This window comes from Lytechinus variegatus, chromosome 4, assembly GCF_018143015.1.
Source record: "Lytechinus variegatus isolate NC3 chromosome 4, Lvar_3.0, whole genome shotgun sequence".
NCBI classification, from domain to species: Eukaryota; Metazoa; Echinodermata; class Echinoidea; order Temnopleuroida; family Toxopneustidae; genus Lytechinus; species Lytechinus variegatus.
This window is the reverse complement of record NC_054743.1, coordinates 6,685,331-6,708,452: the sequence shown is the minus strand read 5'-3', so window position 1 is coordinate 6,708,452 and position 23,122 is coordinate 6,685,331. Positions and strand designations below refer to the sequence as shown.

Below are 23,122 nucleotides of genomic sequence, written 5' to 3'. Positions count from 1 at the left end.
CACGGCTGATCGCGAGACTAGCCTTCATATGACATCACCGTCATGGCGGAGAACACAGAACTTGTCGAGGATCAAATCAATGCTAAACAAGGTATGATTTCTCTTTTCTTTAGCATCATTTATTAATGAGAGTTCATATAATTTGTCGAAGAGTTTCTTGGGTACGTTGGTTTGAGTGAATATGGTGGAAAATCAAGGGAATATGCTGAAACTTTAGTTTTATTGCGACCAAAGTTCGCTCTTTCCGCGACGAATGAATGGAGGCCCGTGACTGTGTGTGTGTGTTGTGTTCGGCATGTTTAGTGGGATAGGCAGGCGCGCCCAACTGTGATGGACAGTGCCGGTGCCGTTGATGTGGATATTTTTTGGAGTTTGGTTTTGAAGCTGAAGTGGATTTTATTACGGAATAAACATAAAGTGCTCTCCAATTTCTTAAGGATTCTACAATAAGTGTTCATTGAACAGTATGGAGAAGGGTAATGTTAATTTAGATACGTCTAATTGTGATTGTCAATTGCTCTGCTCTGCCTCTGCTCTGATTTTCATTTGCGAACTCTGAGGATCTGTGACTGTGCATGCCATACTGCTGGAGGACAGTGCACTGGTAGTGCCAACTGGCAGCCAGTGCAGTGATAATGCTGGAGGCAGTGCAGTGTGAAGGAGAGAGTTTCATAGCAAGAGTTGTTCCTCTCAAATGTCTTGAGGACGCTGGAAGAAAAAAGTGACAGGCATACAATGTGGTGTTAGCCTCTTCATGTCATGGATGATGGAGTTGTTGATGATGTTGATGAATGATGATAATGATGAGGATGGTGATGATGATGAGGATGACGCTGAGGATGATGATTATGGTGAGGATGAGGAAGAGGAAGATGAGGCAGAGCTGCCAATTGATTGCATTTTTTCCTGCTATTAAATTTCAAGGGGAAAATGGCAATAGGACTTTTTGTAACTTGTAAGAACAATGATTTGTGGTATGTTTATCAAATTTTTAGGCTTAAAAATTGGATAAAAAGAAATAAGATTTTTCACATGTAAGGTTGACAGCTCCGAATTTCGATAATGATTCGGATGATGCTGCTGCTAGCTGCTGCTGCTGCTGATGATGATGATTGTGATGATCATGATCGCTCACTTAATGTGAGCTTGCTGGATCAGGATGATGTTGATGAGGGTGTTTGATGAGGAAGAGGTGGCAGTTACAGGGGTAGCCAGCAATTTATAGGGCAGTAGATGAGGATGTTTACAAGGCATCTGCGGAAATCCCAGGGGGTACAGGATGAGGATGATGATGATGACAGGATCCTCATCATACTCACAAAATAGTGGGGGGGACACAATATCAAATGCCCCCCTACTATTTGTGATCTTTATTTTGTCCAAATGACCTTAAATTTGGGGTGATAACCTTTTTTTTGCTTGTCAAATTTATTTTCGTCGAAATGACCTTAAATTTTGGGTGATAAACTTTTTTTTTTTGCTTGTCAAATTTTTCAGCCCCTTGTCCCCCCTCCTACCTTTTAGGAGAGATTTACACCCCTGTTACAAGGCAATGATGATAATGGTGACAACGTAACATCTGCTTCATTTATTTCTGCTCTTTGACTTTGCCATGCTAAAGCCAACAAGAACATGTTTTCTATATTGACTTGCAGCATTTGTATCTATTATAATATGTTCATAAATCATTTCCTTTTTACTATTTATATTTCCACATAATTGCAATTTTTCTTGTCTTTACTAATCATCTTTGTCATGATTGTTTTGTGTCACTTAAATGAAATTGTCTTTACTGGACAATTTTATTGCTGGATTGTACAAAATGTTTTTAACAAGTCCTACACGCAAATCATCAAGAATAGCTGTGCACACAATATTGTAAAAGATACAGTAGATCTACATGTAATTGTAAAACATTTTTTTTTATTGCTTGTAAACATTTGGAAGATTGAAATATCCTCCTTTCTAAACTTTTGTTTTTTACTTATAAAGCTTCAACACCTGTAGAAAAAGAATTGTAAATTTAAATGATTACTAATGGCTCATCTTACATTGATGACCAGTTTCTGCTGTGCTGATTGACCCAACACCAATACCAACACCAATTGAACAGACAGCACTGAACTTGAACTCATGTACATGTACATGGGCACACCTGCCCTTGTACTGAGGCACAGTGTTACAACTGTGACATGTGATAATCAGGAGAGGAAAATGAATTAAAGTACTATGTGAAGTATACACAAGATAATCTCAGTATTTACTGGTACATCCAGTTTCCTGTGTGAACTGTAGAGTGGATTAACAGCCCAAGGCCCTATGCTGTATGAGAGTAATCTACCCAAAGCTTCCTCCATAAAGTTACTCTCAACGGATGCACAGGAAATAACAAGTGCAACAGAAATGACATTTTTCTTTTCAACAAATTCACTGTTGTTTTTTCTGACATTGTCTTTTAATCTGGATTTTTTTTGTGTTCAGAAATCAGAATACATCATGGAAATTTGTTGTACATGTAAATTGTACTGAAGTATACATGTACTTGTCACGTGGAGTGACTTAAAAAAATTTATTTACCTACTGCTGCTTGACACCAAACTAAGGAATATGTGAACCTGATGAATACAGTTGATTTTATTATAAAATCTCTTCAATCTTCTGTTCTCTTATCTTTTTTTACAATGGTGGTTGCTCAGTGCATTAAAATTTTAGTGTACAAGCGATTGCAAAATTTTATGTGTACTTGAATGCAAACTGTATGAGCCTACATGTACATGTAAGCTGTGCCTTTCAAACTGCATAAATTTATTTCAACATTTATTTAGTACTTTTTTAAATTACAACTATTGACTACCTGCAAAAAAAATCACATACATTCACCCCCCCAAAAAAGAAATGCACATCAGGAACACAGTATCATTTATACATTTTTAAATTGACTCTATGTCATTATGCATACAATCTTTTGTTGTTTTGCTGTGATACACAACACATTCAGACAGTGAACACGATTTGTGAAATACACAGAGTGCATTACATGATCATGTTGCATCAAAATGTGTGCTGCACTTGCACACTCTGGCATATTGAAATGTTGTATTGCTTGTGCAGTATGATAATTATACAATCTCTCGAGCGATCTTCAAGTGCAGTATTACTCACAAGATCAAGTGTACATCAATTCATGAATGTTGACATTCTTTGGGCTGTGCCAGCGTAGAGAGAGAGAAAGTGTTGGGACAAACAAGAAAGTTTATCGTCCCTGCATTTGAGTCATCCAGCTCTGTCCCCGATTGATTTCAGCATGCGTTTCCTGTCTTGGCTGCCAGGCCAGGCATTGGGGGAGGGGATCAGAGAGATGGCAAACTGGGATTTGTAAATGAGGCCCTTTGTGACACTTGCTGTTTAGTCTTCAGAATCAGACCCTTATTTGACACTTCTAGCCTGTAAAGTGTAAGCTTGCCAGATATATCAACTATGACAACTAGTATTTTATACTGCATCACACACTGGATTTGTAATAACTTGTACAAGTTACAGTATGGTTGTCGATAGAATACATGTACCTTGACCCCACCCCTTCAATCTTTATATGATTCTTGATTTCTAGACATTTTAAAGTCTTGACCCAAATCAAATGCAGGCCTGTATACTACATGTAGATGTTCATGGAGGTGCAGTGGCTGAGTGGTCTAACACACCTGACTGCACATTAAAGTCTAAGGTTCAAAACCTGGCCAAATGACTGTTATACTTTTATTCCATGGATGAAATCACAACAAGCGTACTGTCAGTGTGAAATCTGTACATGAATGTAAAGTGTGAACTTCCTGAAGGCAAAAATATATATATTTTTTTAATTTTGTGGTTTCTATTCACAATTTACTTCCTAAATCTGCAACATTGGATAAGCTTTGCAATGAAGGGTGATTTCCAGGGCTCCTTAGTTTCTACGTGTAGGTATCTTTTGAGTATTTCGGGGGCTGTATTGCCCTCAGCCCCTGTTTAATTTTACACTACCTACCATTTAAACCATTTGAAATAGCACTCCACTCATTTTCATTGACTACTTTTTTTCTCACGTTAACTCCACTGGTCATGGTTAACAAGGAGGTTGTTCAGATGAGGATCAAGAGCCACACTTCATTGCATACAGTGTGTATGATCTAGGGTTCTGTTCTTGTATGAACATACCATAATTCAACTGCTGAATGAAGCCATAGACTCGTACTAAACCATGTGAAAGTTCTAATTTTTTAATAAGAGGAAGTGTGTATAGAGAGGATTGTGTATTTATCCTCAAAGTGTAATAAGCTGTTACCCCCAAATCCCTAATTGATCTTGTCTCTTAAGAAGACGGAAATAGCAACACGGTGATCATCACATCACTTGGCCGATTTCCTCTGAATGAATTTGACTGTGAAATTGGTGAAATCATTCTTTCACTGTTTAGAACATATTTAAAAAAAATATATATTAATTTATTTTGATAATGATGAATCTTTTGGTTCATTGCTAATAATAGACTGGAATGTGCAGTATTAAAAGTAGGCCTACATGTACAACTGTGCATGAAATTTTCTTGGTTTTTAGTAGCCTATTCCACAAATAGCAAAATACAAGTCACCTGCATCCTTATGGATTGAATGTTTGTAATTAATTGAACAGCCTGCTAATTAAGTGATTATTTCTAGACAATGAGATAGTACTACCTGCAGTGAGTACAGTGTATATACTATTCACATTTGGAAGTTCCCATTATTCTCTGTATTTCAACTTTATATCAAAAGCGTAGTAGATGCACAGCTGCTCATTGAAGTTTTTGATTTACATACAGGCTTGAAATTGTGAGTTAAACATAATCAAGAAAAGACAGAAATATTATTCTTCTTGATATGAAATTTGTTCCAGTGTCTTTAGACCTACAAATCAGTGTAAAATGAGATATGTTGCAAATTTGTGCACTAGCATGTATCTATCTCATAATCTCAATAGGTGTTGACTGTTGTCACTGTAAGTACAGTATGTTTTATGGTAAATAGGGATTTATGATGATAGATTGCAATTTCCCCTGTATTACGCATTCATTGTTAGGATGGTTACCCCTGATTTTGGTTGTGTTTAATGCACCATGACAGCTCTTCAAGAAAGCATTGACCTGTTTTAGATTCTCTGGATATGGGCCATAAATTTAATATTTATTTTTTTCTGCATTTGAGATTGTTACAGTGGCATACATGTACATATACATTATATGGACAAGACCTCCTTTCAATTTTTATTTTATTTTTTTTTACAGCTTAATAGTCAGCTGTTATGATCATGGTACATGTATTTATCATTATTCATTGGGCTTGCTGTATTTTAACATGGATTGGGTGTTTCTTTTTCCTCTATTTATAATGTATAGATTTTTGTGGGTTTCAATGGTAAAAATTTCACATTGTTTTTTATACTTGCTGGCAATTTAGTAAAACCTGCCGAACTTTTTGTTTTATTTGAATTAATAATGAATTGCACATGTGACAACAAAGTGTATTTTGAAAAATTTCCAACAGTCCCCCCAAATAATGAGAAGTTAAATTTAATAAAAACAGGCAAATGGCATTTTAATTATGGGAGGGGGGAGGGTGTATGCCAAAATTCCAAATTCATCTGTACACTTTATGTGAAGCTTTAATACATAATGTTGGTCTTCTTCATTGAAGTCTTCATACATGTACATATGGTACAGTATATGGCAGCATTACAAGTTCGAACTCCAACTAGCTAGGGTACTGTACATAAAAATCAATATCTGACATTGGCTGTGATTGCTCAGATCTACCTGTGTTTGTACAATGTTATTCCCTTGTATGAGTTGAGCATGAGTCACAGCGTTTGTGTCAACTCATTGAAGATTGAAGTGATAATGTGTGTACGTGTACAGTACATGGTAAAGAAAATCTGTAAATCCATTTTGTTAGAAACAGAATTCATATATAGAAATCCGCCGAAAATTCATTTCGCGCAGGTGATCATGGGCGCGGCAGCCACCGAGCAGCCTCAGATCGGCTTTGCTCTATCGCTTTAAAGGTAACCTGTAATGGCTGTAAAAATAAAAAAAATTCCACTTGTGTACTGTAGGTTCATGTTTACTGAATATAAACAATACCAGATTTATTTTTTACTCAGACTTTCAAAACTTTGCCTTTCCTTGATAGTTTTGATACTATTAACAGGAAACAATTTCTATCAGATAGTATCTAAACATAGAATGCAATACCAGACCCCAACCCCCTTCACTGTACATGAAGTCTTAGACACCGTTCTCACTACCTTCCTAAAACTAATTTATTTGAAACTAGTAGTGTAAACTACATGTAGTTTAACGTTTAATGAAAATGGTCGAAGCGTTCTTCCAAACCGGTTCATAAAACCACCTCGCAATGTAGTTTTAAAGATCAATTTGCTTCGTTAAACTGGTTATAGCGTACATGTTAAAGTGAGGACGCAACTGTTCTTTGTGAAGCGATCTTTGCACATTTTGAGCGTGCTATTTCACACACTGTGTGTAGAATGCCTAAGCTGTGGTTTTGAATTTTGCGCGAAAAAGTGTTGCCCCACTGAGAGTGTTCTCATAGCAACAAGATCGCTTTACGTGAAGTGATTTTGAAAACCACTTTCGGGTGAACAAATTTGAATGCTAGCAAAACGATCTGCCAAAATTGGTTTCCTGAACCGGTTTCCAGAAAACTAGTTTTATGAAGTGTATTTGAGAATGGGGTCTCATGCCTTTATTAAAACAATGAGCTTCATGCAAGAATATACGGGTACACTTCCTTGAAAGATCTGAAAGAATGCTGGATATGCACACTTTAAAGTACATAATTTACATGTTGGCATGCGTACTCTTGAGGCATATTGCATTGTAAAAGAAAAATGATATTCCTCATGCTCATGACCATGCACATACATTATACACCATTTATCTTTCATGTACATGTAAGCCTACAGCACAGGCCAATGATTCATGCACTACTGTGGATGACCAGACAGATTTTTTAGGTATATTTCTTAATAGCAAAAAATCCAAACCATCCAACTTGAAGAAAGTTGCTGCATATTGAGTGAAATTTCAGGAGGTCCCCATTCTGAGACAGGGACATGAGACATGGACTTGGCATGCCTTGGAAATGATTGTTAGTCTCACTCTCTCTTTTATTCAGACCGTTCATATGGAATGATTCATATTTAATGTGTAGATGTTTTTATGTACCAGTGCAGGGAATAATTTTCCTGGTATTGCATCGCAATTTGCTCCACATTTTTGAAAGACTGCTATGCATAAAGTCTTTTGTATAGCATATTTTCACAAAGGACTGTACATTAATAGTTGAGAGCTTTTGTCTAATATGACCAAAAATGCTATTCAAAATTTTAAAGCAAAATTATTCACTGCATTGAAAGGGTCTAAACTTATTATTGCATTTTATTGATAATCTAATTGAGCTACATTTACATAATACTGTATGTGCTCTGGATGTATATTTTTCGTTGTATTCTAAAAATATTTACCCTGAAACTCTCAAGGATCTTGCATTTTCCTTAAAGCTTCACACTTTCTATGCCCTTTACATGTATAGTATGTGTGCCATTAGCTTGATGGTGTAGTTTTATTGTATCTGTTGTATGCATCAGTATTCAAAGGATGGGTCCTGAAAATGGAATGGGTGATTTCTGGTATTATCTGGGTGAGTTTCCTGTGAGGTGATTGTGTCAGGAACCCAAGGGCTTCCTGAACCAAACTCTTGAGATCGGTCACACATTAGTCTTTGAAATCAGACCTGAGTTTTAATAGTTGGGGTGCATTTCAAGAGTGGGCACCCCCACGATTGAATTTTACCATGATGACATCAATGCATGCTTTAATTGTTTAATATAAGTTAAGTTCTAATTCCTAATTTTCTAATTAACATTTTGATCCATGGATTTTTTTACATTGTGTATATTTACAATGCAATATTGGCCACTATGATGTATAATGATAATGATTATAATACTAATATAAAATGTTTTAGTGGCATCCCCTTTTTTAGTGCGATAAAGTTTCATTGGTTTTAATTTATCAAGATGGATCTTTCTGTTATATGCCACTTTTTAAGAGGCCCTGAAACATAACAGTGGGAAAACTTGTCCAAATTCATAATACCGGTACACTGTATTTCAATTAAGCCTGAGTCATATCGATTATTTTGAAAACCGGTGTTCGACAGCTCTAATTCGATCGAACATCGATGCATCGAATATTGAAGGCGGGGAAAATTTAGTCTTTTGTTTTTGCGTCGATGCGATGCGCTTTGCATATATGCACTACGCACTGACGGTATGGCGTTGGCCGGGTGAGCGTTGCACAAGCAGATGACAGAGCGAAGTTCGTTTGTATTTTCCATGATCACAAAACACACAAAAAAGGCCGGGGACCAAAGCAGAATTCTTCCCAAAATATCTTCAACAATGATATTTGCAGATGACAACATATAAGTTTAAAATGAAACAATAATAAAGACATGAATCACGCAGAGTCGATCCGAATGATTTTCGGTCGACTAGCATTCGCAGTTCTTTCACCAGCCCCGTCCGCAGCTCCGTACACTCACTCTCCCGAAACGACAGGCGTGCTTGACGTCAGCGCCAGCAAACAAGTGCAATCAACGGAGAGCGCTGTAACTTGCCTGAGATTGTGTAGTTGGATCCAAAATGAGCTCCAAATAAATTTATGGGAATAAATACGTAATTTTCTCTGGATGGTCATTTGAATTGCTATTCAATGCTGATATAACGATTGTGAGGAAAGATTGTGGAATATGAGTTATGACGATGTTCGAGAATTAATCCTGATAATGACAATCCAGTTTTTTAGATGCAATTGAGCATGCGATCAAAATAAATACGAATGTTTCGAATCGAGCCCTAAATTCATCTAAATTTTTACGATTTAACAAGATTTTATGGTCATACTAAGAATATTGACGATGTCAGCAAAGTATGTTATGTTCATATGGAAGAAATACTGGGATTATTTCTATTGTTATTCCATCTCTGGACGTCTCCTCCAAGCTCCGAGAAAATAAGCACAATGCGCATGCGTGTTTGATGACGTATGACATATTTTCCCATTCATGAAATCAGAGCCCAAAGTTGGGCACAAACTAGCTTCAAATTGATGGGAAAAAATATCAAACGCAATTTTCTCTGTTTTGTCATGTAAAATGTTATTATATGGTGATATTACGAACTTGAACAGAGTTTTTGCATGTAGACAATGTTCGAGAATCAATCCTGACGTGATGATTATTTTTTTTAGACAAGTGCACTAGCTCGACTCAAGAAGTCGAGTCGATCGTCATGAGATGTCCGCCATTGAAAATTGAAACGAAATACCAACGTTTCATATCAAGCTCTAAATTCATATTAATGATTATCATATGCAAATTATTGTTAAATATTACGATTAAATAATGTTCTATGGTCATGATTTTAATATTGTTCATGAAAGCAAGATTTATTTTACGTTGATCGCGTCAATTTCCGGCCATTTTCTGGTTTGATTAAAGAACAGTACTGCGCATGCACGATCGATGGCCATGACTTCCATTCATGAATTCATCGTGCATAAATTATCTCGGCACGAGCAGACGAGTAAGACTCGAAGTATGATCGAAATAAAATTAATGGTGAATAGCATCATAATTACTCATTCGGTTTCATTTTGGGGGCAATAGAAATCAAGTAAGTAGTAGTAAAGTTGGACATTACTGATATTTTGATGATTGATTGTGTAAACCAAACGAATCGGCCGGCCGACGTATTTTTTTTTTTTTTCGATGCACCGATTTTGCAAAATCTGCACCGGTGTTCGATGACATCGATCGAACACCGATTTTAAAATCGATTCGACTCAGGCTTAATTTCAATACAAAGTGATTGCTTATGAAATGTACATGTATATCAGTTCAGTATGATACAGTGAAGAATAGATCTCATGATTATTTCATTGAAAAATAATACCAACACAAATCCATTTCTATGTATGAATTAAATTATTAGGTGGTCTGTCTATGACAGATCACCTATTGATTTCGTCAGAATTTTCTTTATTTCTTTCTTCCTATCTTTATTCATTGTACCTATTTTTTGTCGCCAACTTTTCTCGAAATTGGCTGAATCAATTTTGCTGATTTTTTTGTCATATATAGAATCTATCATAGAGACGGCAAAATAAGCTTTTCAAGGTCATATGGTCATGATGACGTCATCTACGCGCCATTTTGTAAAATTCTTCATTTGATCATATCTTCATTATCAATTATCAAAAATTAACAATATTTACATGACATTAACTTCATGTCAGGGGTCAAATGCCAATGTCATCAAAGGTCATGTAGAGGTCATGACGCGCGCGTACGCGCGCGTCAAAGGTAAAAAAATCGTCCAAATGACCTATAAAATTTTTTGGGTACGTTTCAGGTCATTTTAAGCATTTCAAAAATTTGCGTGCGCGCACATATGCGCGCGCGTTTCCGCGCGTTACACCTTAACGCAACGCAGAAAAACCGTTTCTTTTAATATCATTGCATTGCTAATAAAATTCTGAGCAATTTGATACCTTGATCAACCTTCTACAACCATTAATAACGAAATTAACACCCGTTAAACTTTGCAGCACGTGTGCGCGCGAGCTCTCACTATAGGCCATATATGGGCAAAAACATGCCTATTGCAAATTCACTGTAGCTCTTTAAATAGTCCGTTGACCCCCAATTTTTTTTTCATATATCGATAGATTATGAGTTGTAAATTTGATTTCATGTCACCATTGTCCCTAAATTATCTCGTGACGTCATCAAATAGGCGCCCAAACTAAAAATTTCATTTATTCAAAAATGACGTCATCAAATTTATGCAAATTTGGCTGTAACTTCTCGAATATAAATCATTTTTCGCCCAGATTTCGATATGTTGTAGTTTAGAAGGTACTCTTTCTCCTCAGTTAGATGAATATTCGTTTTGAGGAACGCATCATTGCGTAAAACAGCGATGAAAAGAGGCATGTCATTTTTCCTCATTTTGCGTGTAATCTCTATGGGACATGACTTTTTCCCAAAACTAGATTCGACATTCCTCTATTTCGTGAGCCATATCTCCATTTTTTCTTGTCAGCTTTCCTTGAGCTTTTAACATGTTGTAGCTGAGATTCTGGGCTATCGGAAGTGTGCCCTTCATTTTTGGATCAGATGCCGGGATCATGCCCGTATTTCACTTGCAAAATTGGAATTGTAATTTTCAAAATTGCTTACGTGTAATCTCTATGGGGAATATCGTGGCTCAATGGATAACGCATTTGACTTGCTTTCTCGAGGGCGGAGGTTCGATTCCTGGGGTAGAAAAGATGATTTTTTTTCATTTTTTTTTCTTTTTGCCACCTCTTACATGATCCTTTATGATAATTAAAAGGTATGAAAGTTAAAATTTAGCAAGATAAAACAGATTATAATTGTTTTTTTCATATCACATGTATTTTGTGTGTAATCTCTATGGGACATGACTTTTTCTCAAAACTAGATTCGACATTCCTCTATTTCGTGAGCCATATCTCCATTTCTTCTTGTCAGTTTTGCCGGAGCTTTTAATATGTTAAAGCTGAGATTCTGGGCTTTCGGTAATGTGCCCTTCACTTTTTGATCAGATGCCGGGATCATGCCCGTTTTTCACTTGCAATATTGGAATTGTAATTCTCAAAATTGCTTACGTGTAAAGTCTATGGGAAACATTAATAATCACATTGAGCAATGGTCAAAATTTATTCTTAGGATGTCTAGAATCAAGATTATCAATCATATCTAAATTATTCATTTTATACACTAGCCGACTCTGAATGAAAAATCATGACAGACCACCTAATTCGTCCGCATGACGAATTAAATTCTAGTTTCATATTAATGTTTCAGAATTTTATCAAGGCCCTGTCTTGTGATGTCAGTTTTATTGGATGTGGAACAGGTACAATACCGTAGGCCTAGTACTTGAAATAGTACCGTCTAGTATCAGGCAGGGAATGTTTCCTGGTTTAATTGAATGTGCTGATACATACATGTATTCTATTATTCCATGCATGGAGACATCAACATCCAGACTCGCACAATTGGTTTGAGACTCCTACATGTACATGTAGGCGTACATCCCTTCCCCATTTAAGAAAAAAAATTCATGCCTGCCAGGCAGTAGCCTAGAGTGCATGGATGCAGACATACATACCCGCTCACATGAAGTCATGGTTCTTGGCCAAATATCTCATGTATTAAGGCTTTTTCACTATTTCTGCAACATTGTCATGATCAATGTCTGCCACTGGTCTGAGTATGTAGACTACCGGCTTGTACAGACTGACACCCAACCCTTCCCAATGTAAAGTGAGACTGAGTCTAACTGAATGTACATGTGTGTTGGGTACAGTGTGCATGTACCGGTATTTGTTATGGACCTTCCATCTCTATACCTCATCACATGTATGTACTGCAGTTACATACTATTTACCCTGCGTTGAGGACTTCTGATCCACCCTCATCACACTACTTGTATAACCCTCTGCATTCATTCGTGAAGGTGAATGGAAGGAATATGTTGATGACAGATGTGTGATTGTGACACGCATGAGACATCGGACCGTTTGTGACGTCTTCTGTGCTTGCTTGGCATCTGGCCACTGAGATTGTATGTGTACCGGTACATAACTTGAAGCAGGTATGGAATAGTGATGCGCTGTGTGCATTGCCAGACAAGCAATGATAATTATTTATATCTAGGCTTGTACATGTGTGCGGCCAGGGGCTGGGAATACGCCCTGGCGTCGTTCTTTTTAGGGTGATGATGATGATCGATCTTTCTCACTCTGGAAAAAAAGTTTTCAAAGCTTTTTGCTGATAATGTAGGCCCTGCAGTGTACATGTATGTAATTTTCATAATCTTGTCAATTTTGTACCTCATCCCTGAAGACGGAAGAGAGCCAAGTGCTGGAGGAAATCATGGATGAAACATAAAGGACTACTCCTTTAACTACATGTACTGTAGGTATGTTCCATTCAAACCTTGTACAGACAGTAGGCCTACAGTATGTGAATAATGTGGCCTTCAAACATGTCTTAAAATAACAAATTGTCAAAAGCCTGAAAGTATTCATTCAGCTACATATTCAATAGCTGACTTGTAAGATTTTTTTTCTATTTGGAGTGAATGCAGAACTGTGTAATCTAAGGAAGGAATTGCCATTTTGAACTACAGTATCTTGTACAAAAGTTATCCATTTTTATTTCGAACTTATCTATTCTCTGAACTTGCAAATTCGTACAATACAGTACATGAGTACATCTAGGATGTCATGTACTGTAGTGTAGGCAGAAGTGCCATTCGTATTTTGTACTGTAGCAGTTCATGTAAGGTCAATACTGTGTTCATGAACTGAATTTCAACATTCAGGTAACATTTTCCCGTTCTGTACTCACATGAAATCACAAGGGATGATAGAATGCAGGTGAATGGAAGCCTCTGATATCCTCTCTCACCCAGACACCCTGTCTGTTAGTCTGTCAGCTCAGACTGGAGTCTCACACTCGATAGGAAATGCTAGTTGACAATGACCCTATTCACATTTGAAAATATTAAAAACAAACTTGTACATGGTGATGTACATTCTTATATACTACATGATACATCAGTCCCTGGGAGGATATGTACATGTAGGTCTAATAGTTCCTACAGTATGTAACCTGCAGAAATTCACAGTCTTTATACAAGTTTGTAAATTTGTAAAATGTATCTAGGCCTTATGAACAATTTTATATGAAATAAAACATGTATACTGTATGTAGTACTTGTACATCATGAATTAAAAAAATACATCACAAAATCCAAAACAGAACAATATGGGATATGGAAAGAACCACAAAATAATGGATGCTTGAAAAATATGAGGTAAATTACATGGCAATGTGAGTCATGTTACAGTACATTACTCATATACATTTACATGTACATGTATGATGGTGGGCCCCAAGTCTGCGCACCTAACAATTTGAGTTAAGATTTAACATGAATTTCTTCTTATTTCACAAAATCTTTCAGTTGATAATGTTCCTTACATCATAATGAGTTAGTGTGCCAAATATCTCATAAAAATTTGAAAGAAATATATAATTTTCTTGGAAAAAATCTCGGGCAGTCATTTTCAGATTGAAAAAAAAATGGTACCCCACGTCTGCGCACTCATTCACTTTGCACACGATTCGAGGATTTTGATGACAAAAGCTGTATTTTGAGGCTGTCACATGAAATGCCCTGAATTCATTATTTTTCCACCATTTTGAGTCGGATTTTTTTATGAATACCTGTCTATGTAGTGCATGTGTAAAGTTCGTGCACGTTGCGTATCTTCTGTAACTAAAATCGCGCAGATACGCGGGTGCGCAGACTTGTACATGTACATGCAGCCCTTTGATTTTTTTAATGTATTGCCTTGTTTTGGACTCGTAATTCCCCTGTCCCATTTGTAAATTATAATCGCCCCTGGGCAAGTGGGTGTTTAGGATTGACTTGGGACCATGATATTACTTTGCAAACCAAATGCAAATCCTATGCCAGGAGATCCCTCGGAAAAAACAGGTGATCTGCCATAGCCGTACCCAGGTCGTGATTCCCTACGAAGATTATCATCAATTTGAGGCAGCTCTAGCTGTCTAATGCCTGATGTATTATTCATAGCAATCTAATCATCAAGCTGGCTGCCATACGGTCGGTCGGGCGGGTCGGTTGGTGGGGTGGGGGCTGCGAGCTAGTCTGCATGGGATGCACGGCAGAGGTACACAAATATGTTGATTTTCTTTAGGTGTTAAAGCCACATTAGGCGGTTTCAGACCGCCTCGAAGTTCGCCAGTTCCAGGTATTCTCTGATCGGGAAATTTACCCCGATCAGAAAATACCAGGTATTTTGGTAATGTGAAAGCAAACTACGCGTAATATCCCCGAAAGAAAATACCCGCTAAATAGTAGGTACTTGGCGAAATTACGAGAACTTTCGTGGGGATTTTTCCAAGGTCGCAGGTATTTTGGCGATGTGAAAGCAAATTACGGGAACTTTTATCACAGCGTGTCGTTGGGTGCGGCGGCGTGGGTAGCTGCTGGGCTCGTGATTTTGAATCTCCCGCCTTGCCTGCTTATCAGACAACACTGCGCATGCTCGTAACTTCGGGAACTTATCCCGAAGGATGTGTTTCGGGGCGGTATGAATGCAGGAATAATTAACAGGTATTTTTTAGCCTTAAAAAGTTCTCGTAATTTAACGGGGATTCTTGTGATCGAGGCGGTTTGAAACCACCTAAAGGCACCTGACTGTCCTGACATATACCTCTCTTGTGAAGTCATGTGAGTGCATGCCTGATTCTACAAGGTGCTCATTCAGGGGCTTGAATGAAAGGGATGTGTGCATAGACATATATGTAGTACACTTTATTTTCTCCAAAAAAATGAACATGAGGGATTTCAGGTACAGTGTACATACTTGTATACTGTACAGTACATGTACATTGTAGCTCTAGGTCCAGCCCTATACCAGTATTTTTGTTGTTGTTTTGGGGTATTAAACTTTAAATTGCAAATTACAGGCCTAGTCATTTATTTTTACAAGACTTGTACTTTCAATAGGTCCTACATTTTGATACATGTACTTCCTTGTCTTGTGATATTGAGTGTTATTTGATGAAAACCTCAAATATTTATTTTAATCTGATGCTGCAATACCTCACCCACATTGCATATTGAAAGGTCTAATACACATCCTTCTACAGTACATCATACACGTACTGGCTATGGACAGTACTATGTATTACACAAATTATAACTCTCTATTGAGCATTATCACCAATCAATATTTGGTGTTCCAGTTTATTAGGCACGAAAAATCTATGAATATGGATAGCGGAGTACCAGTATCTACACTCATCGCCTAAAAACACAATTTTGAATACCACGCATTCCATACTCGCTTTTGTACTCCTACTTTTGTTTTTACAGCACTTGAATCGCAAGTGTGCACTGTTTCCAAGCGGTGATTTCAAATATATAGTGGGTGTAAGGCTAATGTTCTAGGTCAGTCGGGCATGGCCGCCGACTGACTGGTAATGAATAGGAAGGAAATGAGATGTGATTTGTTGAGATGGGTCACGAGTCTAATATATGGTACACTGTAGGTTGTTTATTTGCAGCCAGAGAACACGCATGTGAAAATTATTTGGTTTGGAGAATGGGGTTTACTTCAGAAGTAGGCCTATGTGTTTGCAAATTGTTTGGAAGGAACCTATGTCTGATAAACCCGGCGAGAAATGTCTGAATACAGTAAAATTTTAAGTTTTATGCTTTTAGGAATACACAAATCTGTTTGATCATGGAACTATCCACTACAGCTTTGACTTGCGTATTTATAATTTAAAACGGGATGGTGGAAGATTTTTTTCATGACCATCGACTTCAGTAGGCAGTGTTTTGGGTTATACCTGAGGTTGATGACGTGTCTTAAATTGTTGCAACACTACTTTCGGTCTGTATTATTCACATGGACTTTATAAACGATGGATCCGATCAATCACACTCACACTTGTAGGAATGGGATCAGGGGGGTGTTTCACAAAGATCTAAGTATGACTTAAGTCGCACTTAAATGCCGACGCGTACATAATATGCAACGCGCGATCTTATTGATAGATACGCAATAGTGCGCGTCCACATGACACGATCTGACCAATGCAGTCAAGCCTTTCATACCGTACCAACTCGGTATTTAAGTGATTCTCTAAGTCATACTTAAATCTTTGTGAAACACCCCCCAGATGTGTGAGGTACCTGAAGTTGGTTTTAAAGACAAACCTCAATGCAAATCAGAATCAGTGGAAGGGATACCATATCAACAATAACAGACTCTCTTAAAAAATGAAAAACCTGTTCTCCCCTTCACCCAAATAATTTCTGATAAATAATAATAATTAAAATTATTGGATAAGATTGAACATTGTATGAATGAGGATTTCCAGGTGTCCTTTTTTTTTTAGTTTCCAACCTCCATGAATGTAATGTTTTCCTTGCTACATTTGAAGAAACCAAGTACCACAAAATCCTGATTCAGTTCAGGTCCAGTCAAAGCTGCATTCCATTTATACTTTGTGAAAGTTATATAAGTTTGACTTTCATCACAGAGATCATTGTCAAGATCATTTGACCATCAGTGCTACATGTAATGTTCAGTTTGGGAGACTGCCTACAATGTATGACATACATGTACAGTACATGTGTGTATCTAGGGTTTTAAAAAGCTGCCTCTTGAATTGAACTCTATTGATATAGGTCCACATCCTGTTCTTGTAACCATTCTATTGATGGCAATTAGCAGGTTATAAGGACAGGATGTGTTTGATAATAGATTTCAGGGCAATCTATTGATCACTTGTAATAGAACTTTTTAATCCTCTAGTCATACAGTACACATTGGCCTCCTGTGTGAGTCTGGTACATGTATGTGCATTACCTGTATTTTAGTTGTGTGGATTAATTGTTTGTGTATTAATTGACCATGTTGTGTGAGTCTTGTGTGATTTGGGACATAAAAAAATTAATGTTCATCAGTTTGATGACAACATATTTGAATCGAATTATTAAATGTACAGTGTATTTTTATACTTCACAAGATAGCAAAATACATATGATTACATACAAAATACAAAAGATAATGGCGGTAAATAAGGTGAAATATGAAGGAACCTGCATAACCTGCATATTGTCCATGCGCAACGATGGGGTTTTCATGAAGGAACTTGTTGGATGTTTTATCCAGCAAAGTATCTTTTATAATACCAATGGAAATATGCTTCAATAGTTTAATCAAAATCAAGGAAAGTTGTGAGATCTGGAAAATTGTCAGACAAAAATCTTGATGAAACGCCCCCAGGTTTCCTTTCTAAAGTGTTCCCCGGTACCATAACAAACATATAGAATACATGTACATGTAGGCACTGCAGGGTGTATATTAAATGAGGTTTATACTTGGTCATTGGTTTAAATTGTAAGATTTTGGAAGGGCCAAATAATGTACAGTGATAGGATAAATTTTGCAAACATTGTTAACATTATAAAAAGGTTGCAAGTGGAAAAAGGGGCATGCATAGTCCCATACGATGAAGACGATGGTGTATCCACTCTGCATGAGACAGAGAAATTTATGCATACACCGTTCTTGTGCAGACAGTATGTATCAGACTGCGCTTCATCATGTGTGTCCATTCAATATGGATGTCTCCACCCCGCACTGGTGGCTTGGACTGGTGACCCTTTTCTCAGCAGCTGTCTCACAGATAAATGGATAGGATGTGTTATGAATGAATACACTGTATAGGGATGATTTACCAGCTACTTCCACATCATCATTGATATCTTTCTCACATGCACACCTATTAAATTTATCCTATCGTGAATTGAGAGAGGTAGATGTGTTCAAAGGGATTATGAAGGAACCATGCGTACGTATGACAATATACAATATGAAGAAATTAAGGCATATCATCTACATGTAGTATATTAGAACTTAATTATTGGACAAAGTTGTACAAGTTCCAGTGAAATATTGATATTTTATTTGAAGGGGGTTGAAATGGTGGCCCAATTTCCCTCAAAGAATATAAAATATGTCCACATCTTCATAAGATAGTAGCTTTCATTCCCGGTGGGGTCACTCTGCCGCAGAGGGGGACACGTATGACCATTACCACAAATGCAAGTGACCCCCTATTGCAGTCAATTTCAAGGACATTTTGTGAAATTTACCCCCCTATTTTCACGCAAAACAAGGACAAAATTGCGGTAAAATGGTACCTTGAAACACCCCTAATTATAAGATTGTAAGGACACTTTTGCCCATTTCGCAAATTTACCCCATTGTGAATGCAGAAATAAAAAACAGACAAATAAAGACCTTGTAGAAAATAAATTGTAGACATGTACATGTGCATACATGTATTTATCAGCAAACAAACCGGTACATGTTTTGCTTCCTACATGTACAATGTACCCTTTTCTGTATTGAGATGTTTGAAATGATTCTCCATTGAAGCATGGTATGAGAATCCAATACAGACAGGACTCTTCTAGTCCATATCTAAAAGCTTTGCCTCGTCTTGCAAATGCCAAAGATCTTTGAGGTTTGTACCTGCTCCTCGTAGAAATGGCATCAATTTCCTTGTACTGGCCATCCAGCGCAGGTAATTGGAAAGGCATGTCTGTGTATGAGAGGACAACGCTATGTGTGTGTCTCTCATAGAAGCCTGTTTTCTGGTATTTGGGGCTCCTACTCTCCTTATGTTTTGCTTGAAGAAATAAGTCTACATTGGAATTGGAATACTTTATTATTGATTTCTATATGTATACAGCAAAAAATTTATATATGTATGCTTGATAATAAATTAGTCTATGAAGACCAAAAGTTTTACATCCTATTCAAGAGACTTTGCTCTGGACATTACAGTACGTACATGTACCATGCAAATGTGCACCATGTCATAGACTTGGTTTTCAAACCCCAATACCCACTTCCTTAAGAAACTGATCTACCACTGAGCCGAGCCATCAAGAGCTCCTCCATCACCATTTACCAAGCTACATGTACACTGCCTGTATGAGACTATAGTTTCTGTACTCCCATTTTGTAGGCAAGAATATTCACCTTTTTAACTCGCAGTTACGTATGCATTTAGAGCTTTTATAATTATTGTATTAAAAATAATAAAACAATTACAAAGGTGTGGGTGATTAAAAATTCATCACAACTCCTTTCTGTTGCATGGGTACGCTGATCACAGTTTGCTACTGACAATGTTGGTTCTAGTCATGACTCTTGACTGCATATTAAGTGTACATTGTACAGGTGTATGTATGTAGCAGGGTTGAAAATACACGGGAGTGACGAGCGCTTCCGCCCTCGTGTGCTTTGGAATCGCTCTCGCAAGTGCCTAAAATTGCCAAGTACTGAGCGACTCTCAACATGAAAATCGCTCCCGTCCGTGGCCAGCGCCCAATCAGTCTCCCATTTACGACTGCATACTAAGCAGTCAAACACCCAGGCCAGCGCAGCCGCAGTTTTTACTTTCATGCACCCTCGCATTCTGAAGTGTAACTGAGTAGATTTTTAGAATCACGGGCGTGGCGCTTCAGAAAAAATAATGCGAATCGAGTTTCAAACTGATATCCCTGTACTATTTTTCAAAACGCTGCGCGGGTGCGGCACCAGGTCTCGTCGTAACTTTGATAGCGAAAAATTTCCTTTTCTATTGGATTAATTTCATAAGATACCATCCTAAATTTGCAAGAAAATAACATAGTGAGCTCTGAAGAAAATCATTTTTTTTATTTTAGAGTAATTTTCGTAGACTTCACTTCTCTAATTTGAACTAAGCCACTTGGTGCTCTGGAAATTTGGTGCAGATTCCGCAATTTTCAGACCAAAAGTAGGATATTCTGTGGGGATTTTTGGTGAGTAACGGTCAGTGCATGAGTGTATACATGACTGTATTGGCGCTAATGCAGTTTCATACACGCCCGTGTTGTGGAGATGATCGACTGTGAGCTGTGTTTTGCAATGATGATTGACTGAGAGCTGTGCTACATTGTATGTTCAGCGGCTGAGCTGCGCTAGCGTTCATAGAGTAGCTTTGCTTGAGAAATAGTTGACATGGTGACGTTAGCTTTTAGGCTGTGATGCATTCAATATTTCATTAAATAATTTTCTAGTGAGTTTTAGTCAAAAAGTATTTATGAAAAGAATTCCTCTGAATACAAATTCTGTTCAAATTTGATAAACTTCATCCTTTTCAATTTGATGGACAAAATTGTATATTAAAAAAAGAAGTTTAGAATATCCATTTAATTTAATATACAAGAAGTAATGAGATACAAACAAACATTAGTTCTACATGTAAATGGACAACAATAAAGGAAATGATAATTCAACAATTAATAACAATGAAGAAAAAGTAAATAGGAATTAAATAAACAATGTTTAACATTAAATACGTTTGTAAACAAGCAGGAAAAACTGCGATGTGAAACCATGCGCTGAATCATTTTTTAAAAAATGGCTCCCGAAAACTGAAAATGGCTCTCGTAAAATGAAAAATGGCTCTCCTTTATTTTTCAAAATGGCTCCCTAAAAATAAAAAGTAATTTCAACACTGGTATGTAGCTCAGTGTCAGGGTCATGTTAAGTTTCAAATACCGTGTTTACACATTGACTCGGCTCGCGTGTTGAATCCGCGAGCCGGGTTGAACACTGCGAAGGAGGGATCAGAGATCGCGTTTATACGTACATATAAAAAGGCGAGTTCAACACGGCTCGCGGATCTCGAACGGAAGAAGAATTATGACGTCGCAAATTAAATGCGGGAAATTCACCGCCGGAATCGAATCTTGTCCGTGCGAACAACAACAATGCCAAAAGTGAAAGCGCGCGCAGTGACCTAGGTCAAGAGAGTTCGACACGGCTTTCTGTTTACACACGAAAAAATTGCCGAGTCTGACTCGGCTCGCGGGTTGAAACCTACGATTTTGGCGGATCAAAAAAGCCGTGTTCGACACGGCTCGCGGATCACACTGATCGCGTTTACACAGCATAAAATTGCCGTGTTGAGCACGGCTCGCGTGTCGAACCCCCGAGCCGTGTCACTGTGTAAACACTGTAAAAGGGTTTGTGCTGGTAGACTACTGGCCTCATTGGGGGAAACTCCACATTTACATGTAACCGAACCATGAGGGAGTATTTGAAGAATGTCACATTAGGCAGGGCTGTAAACCTCTGACAAACGTCTCAATTGACAAGAAATGATGTGTCTGTCTAGTTTTGTTTTAATATGTAGTAAACTCTACACTAATACTTCTGATTGTACATGTGCATGTACATGTAGGCTGAGAAACCTCTTTATGGCTATTCCATAAAATATTCTACCTCTACCTTTTTGTACATCCGACCCCTATTTTTCTCAAGTTTTAACTGCGCAAGTCATAGTCCTTTGAGAGTATCACAGACTGTCAAAAAAACAAGAAATCAGAGACAGAAAATTTCATGAAGGTCCCACAAACACGGGGTCGGACATCCATATTTTATGCAGGTCTATGATTTAAAATTCAATTTTAAATGATATACTGGTCAATGGATATCACATTTCTCAATTTTTATAATAAAATGGTAATTTTATAAGAAATAAAAAAATGAAAGTAATTCCCATTCACATGTAGGGGTACAGCCTGCCTATTAAAATGCTGTATTTTATTTACAAACATTGCATTTGATATACATGTACAACATGAGTTGCTTGATCTCCCTCCCTACATCAGTCATAGATTTTTTACTGAACCCTGAAAGTGAACATGGAGTTTCAAACAATCGAGTTTCCAGTTCATATGGCGGTGAAGCATGCAGGGATCCATTGTAAATATGAGCTAAAAAATGTGATTCATATATCTGAGAGAGAGACTCAAGATGAGTTGTAGACTACCTCGCATGATGAACTGATATGATGTGATTAGGGGTTGGATACAGTGTCAAGGTCCAAGAAATGGAGCATAGTATAATTCTACAGCTCTTGGAATAGGTAATGAGTGTCGTATGATAATGGCTTGTCAGTAATTTTCCCTAACGATGAATTGCCAAAGTTGAACAGTGTGGATTTCATCACATTAGATTAGGAATACAATGTGTGTGGCTGTGAGTATGAATTATGATCATTCTTGAGTTGTTATTCACATTGCCAATGATTTTGTTATAAGTTTGTTGATTTATTGGTGAAATTATGTCTGATTCACAGACCTTGTATAGAAATTAAAGAATTATTTAAGAATACAAAAGATGATTTATGTATGTACTGTATATCCCAAGTCCATTTTCGATCAATATTTTTTTTTCAGCCAACACTTGCTAATTGATGGAGTTTGTTGTAAGGTGAATAATATGTGTGTGTGATGTCTTTCATGTTGGTTGACATTTTAAGGATGGTTGACT

The 23,122-nt window shown here is 37.3% G+C and overlaps 1 protein-coding gene across 1 annotated transcript in view; it reads left to right on the top strand.

Annotated features, from left to right (window-relative positions):
• Positions 1–23,122, top strand: part of LOC121413265 (titin homolog) — an 89,263-nt gene continuing 66,141 nt past the window's right edge. Inside the window, exon 1 of the mRNA XM_041606025.1 lies at positions 1–91. Within this exon, the coding sequence (XP_041461959.1) occupies positions 43–91 (49 nt within the window). The 5' untranslated portion in view covers positions 1–42. The remainder of the gene's footprint in view (positions 92–23,122) is intronic.